The sequence below is a fragment of the Nuphar pumila genome, chromosome 8, assembly GCF_984573655.1.
Source record: "Nuphar pumila chromosome 8, dmNupPumi1.hap1.1, whole genome shotgun sequence".
NCBI lineage: Eukaryota > Viridiplantae > Streptophyta > Magnoliopsida > Nymphaeales > Nymphaeaceae > Nuphar > Nuphar pumila.
Genome location: NC_143256.1, coordinates 103,722,002 through 103,725,637, shown reverse-complemented (window position 1 = coordinate 103,725,637; position 3,636 = coordinate 103,722,002). Strand labels below are relative to the sequence as shown.

Below are 3,636 nucleotides of genomic sequence, written 5' to 3'. Positions count from 1 at the left end.
TTGTATGACCCGGGGTAAGCTCTGACCCGGATCCGACCCAGGTCAAGTTACGGTCAACGAGTCCATGTTGAGAACGAAAAAACCGGTTTCAGAATATCACATTGGATCAACCAATTTCGGCCCAATGGACCAACATGGTTCACTCGATATGGCTGGGTTCATATTTGTCGTAGTTCTGCATTGCTATGTCACAGGGATACTCTACTTCGTTTGTTTGTCGTGTCCTCTTTCGTATCTAAAACAAGAATATTGGACCGTCCCGTGTCCATTTTCATTTGTTCTTTAAATGATTCGACTTCAAAACAAACCGGGTCGGGTCACATTCATTGGTATTATTGAAGTATGGGCATGACCTAATATCATTATAAAAAATAGTGGGCATCCCACTAAACACTTTGAGATTGGTTTATCGACAAAACCTTCAAACTTCATATAGACACCACAGAACTCACAATCGGATATGTTCTTTTGGTGGGACCCATTTGCAATAAGGAGGGGAGGATCCGAGATTAGGTAAGAGCATCCTATGAAATAGAAAAAGAAAACCTATAACAATTTCTGATAAAAGGACAGGCAGGCCTGTCCACACCACGACATAACGATGGACCTTCTCAAGGAAGCATTGAAATTTTTCAAAAGGAAAAAGAGAGTCAATAAAAGGATATGGATGAATTCGAGTCGAAGCCTTATCCCTTGCCTCTTTCCCATGGAACAATGGGAGACAAAACAACCAAGTAAAGGGATAATGCCGAATCTAAAAGTAGTTCAAATATTACCAATCTTATCCTCACAGTTTTTCTTCTAAATCTTCTTTCAGACCAACAATGACCCCATCATGCTTCCAAACAAGGCATCACTTTCACACATACAAAATTAGCCGAAGTAGGTTAAAGGTTGGCATAAAATTATTATTGTTCACCTATCCAATGCACATATAATTGATCACCTTTAAAGCCTCTGGTCGCCCTCCATGTGATAATGCATTTCAGGGTGTTTGCTATAGGATCAGCTTAAGGATAGGAGCAATCACAGTGGCTTCTTGATCTCACACAGCCTGAGAGCATCAGACTTACGATTGGGAGGGTTGGTCTGCATAGATTGCACCAAGAAGGTTGGTAGAGAATGGATGCTTCCTGCCAGAGAGATGCAAGGTTCAGTCTTGGGATCATGGATAATGGTGGTGTCTGCGACTATGATGAATTGACGGACTCGGTGATTTCTTCAGATGATTCTAGTGGCTCCGATCCATCGGGGTCGGCATCGGAGTCGGAATTCATGGAGGATGCAATCTCTTCATCCTCTTCTTCACCTCCCATGTCGTCCTCTGGTTCATCAGCTCAACTTGCAGGCGGGTCTCTATACGAAATGTCCTCCCTCATGGCGCAGCTCCCCTTCAAGTAATCTCTCTCTCTCTCTCTCTCTCTCTCTCTCTCTCTCTCTCTCTCTCTCTCTCTCTCTCTCTCTCTCTCTCCGCATACTGTATATATACAACTAGCCTTTTGTTCATAAAATCTTACTAGGTGCAGTATTTATGAACATGATCAATCGGTACCATGATCTAATTTCATGAAATAGCTCAGGGTTCTGATTCATGGATTTGCACATACATAACAAGACCTTGTGAATATATTTATGATTGGGCGCTACAGCTATCCATTGATATAGGAAAAAACTAATTAAATAAATGGAGAAGAAGAACCACTCAGATGATTGTTAATATGTTATAGATCCTGGACATTCCTTGGCTTAGATTCACTCTCACTCTCTCCTACACAAATATTTGGCACGAATGAAAGTAAATAACTATTGAATAGAAATTACCTTATTAAGTAACCCGGTTCTTGGCGAGGTTCCTAGTCATAAAAGAAAAGTAGAAATTAATTACCTTTTATATTTTTATATTTTTTTTCTATATCAAAACCTACAAAATTGTGTTCTTATATAAAAAATACATGATCCAAGGCCTGATCATTAGCAAACAAACCATGTTAAATGCATCGATATGTCCAGATTAGGCATCTATATTTCAATATGATCATAATTTCTAGTGCCAAATAGTTATCCACACACACACACACACACACACACACACACACACACACATATATATATATATATATATATTATAGATATTTCAGCCTTTATGTTTTGAGAAGCAGGTCTAGGTGAGGGTGATAACGGTGGTTGACATTGTGGTTTCATTTTGGCAGAAAAGGCCTTTCCAAACATTTTGAAGGGAAGTCACAGTCATTCACATCTCTAGCAGAGGTCACGTGCTTGGCAGACCTTGCAAAACCTGAGAATCCATACAACAAGAGGTTGAAGTCAAGTAGGAGCTATGCCGGCGACCTGGACTGCCACAGATCATACCCACCAAAGGCATCTATATCTAAGACCATCTCAAAGAGATCACCAAGGAGCTCATGTGCTTCATCAATGGTCAGAAGGAACAATTTTGGGATCAGCAAGCCACCAATTCCTACACAGAAGCATGTGTGACCAATTGCCTAAAGATCGTGCTAAATCTCCCCTGCAGTAGGGGTGATTTTACACTCATATACGTAGATACATACCCAAAAAAATGTCCACGCCATGTTCTTTAATTTTCTTCTACTTTTTTTTTCTTTGACTTTTGAAACATGATGATGGAGAGTACATTTTGCAGAAAACAAGAGAAAAAGAGAAATTATTTACTTTGGATACTTTATCACTTTTATGTTGGTTAGTAGGATTTACATGTGTATGCGTTGGTTCATCAACATCTCTCTCTCTCTCTCTCCACCAATCCTCCTTGACGACAGCAGATCCAGTGATCGCCAAGTACCTTGCAAAGGTATGCGGTGCCAATGAATGAATGACACATATTTCACCATGCGATGTGTGGCATCCAAGGATTGGACTGGGTACTGGATCTCCTCTCTCCGTTAAAGAACACACAAATAAGAAAAACTCTTTTTCAGTCTTTCCGTGCATGTGTGCATACAAACACCTCTGAATTTTCATAGCACAAGCTGTTTTGATCCAATCAAACCTCGTGGATGGATTCAGCATGCTCAAAATAGTAGAGATCAAATTTTGGATCATGTTTTAGTTGGAACCAATAGGCTCCTAAACTCGATTTAGATGGGATCACTGAATCAATGGGGCATGTACATTAGGAGGGGTTGAAGAGGACTCAATCGATAGAGCTTGAAAAGTAGAAGAATTCGTTAGAAAGACTCATAATCAAGCCATGTCCTTGGTTCCCGAACGATTCTTGACTTGATAAAAATATCTACTAAGAGAAGACATCTAAAAGACTCAGAAAAGAAAACCTGGCTAAACGTACACCAGTTTCTCTATTTCCAAGTGTTCTGCCATGCAAGTATGAGCCAACTGTGCCATAAAATGTACCAACGTCAACTCCAGCCTATCGAATTGGGGCCAAGAATCAAGTCCCTGGCAAAAGAATCTGTCCTTGATGTTCAAAGTGATACCAATCCAAGAGCAAAACAATAGCTGTTGAAAATAAATGCATGAACCATATATTGGGCTGAGTTGCACATCAATCTTAATAGCACCCTCAAGATACTCCAGAATCTAATACCAAGATACAACATTTTTCACTTGGTTATATTGTAACATTCTTAAAAAATT

The 3,636-nt window shown here is 39.8% G+C and overlaps 1 protein-coding gene across 1 annotated transcript; it reads left to right on the top strand.

Annotated features, from left to right (window-relative positions):
• Positions 1 to 977: 977 nt before the first annotated feature.
• Positions 978 to 2,700, top strand: LOC149830094 (protein OXIDATIVE STRESS 3-like). The gene is made up of 2 exons (XM_090015697.1): positions 978 to 1,397; positions 2,211 to 2,700. Exons 1-2 carry the CDS (start codon positions 1,123 to 1,125, stop codon positions 2,497 to 2,499), a joined length of 564 nt encoding a protein of 187 aa, XP_089871823.1. The 5' UTR covers positions 978 to 1,122; the 3' UTR covers positions 2,500 to 2,700.
• The last annotated feature ends 936 nt before the right edge of the window (positions 2,701 to 3,636 follow it).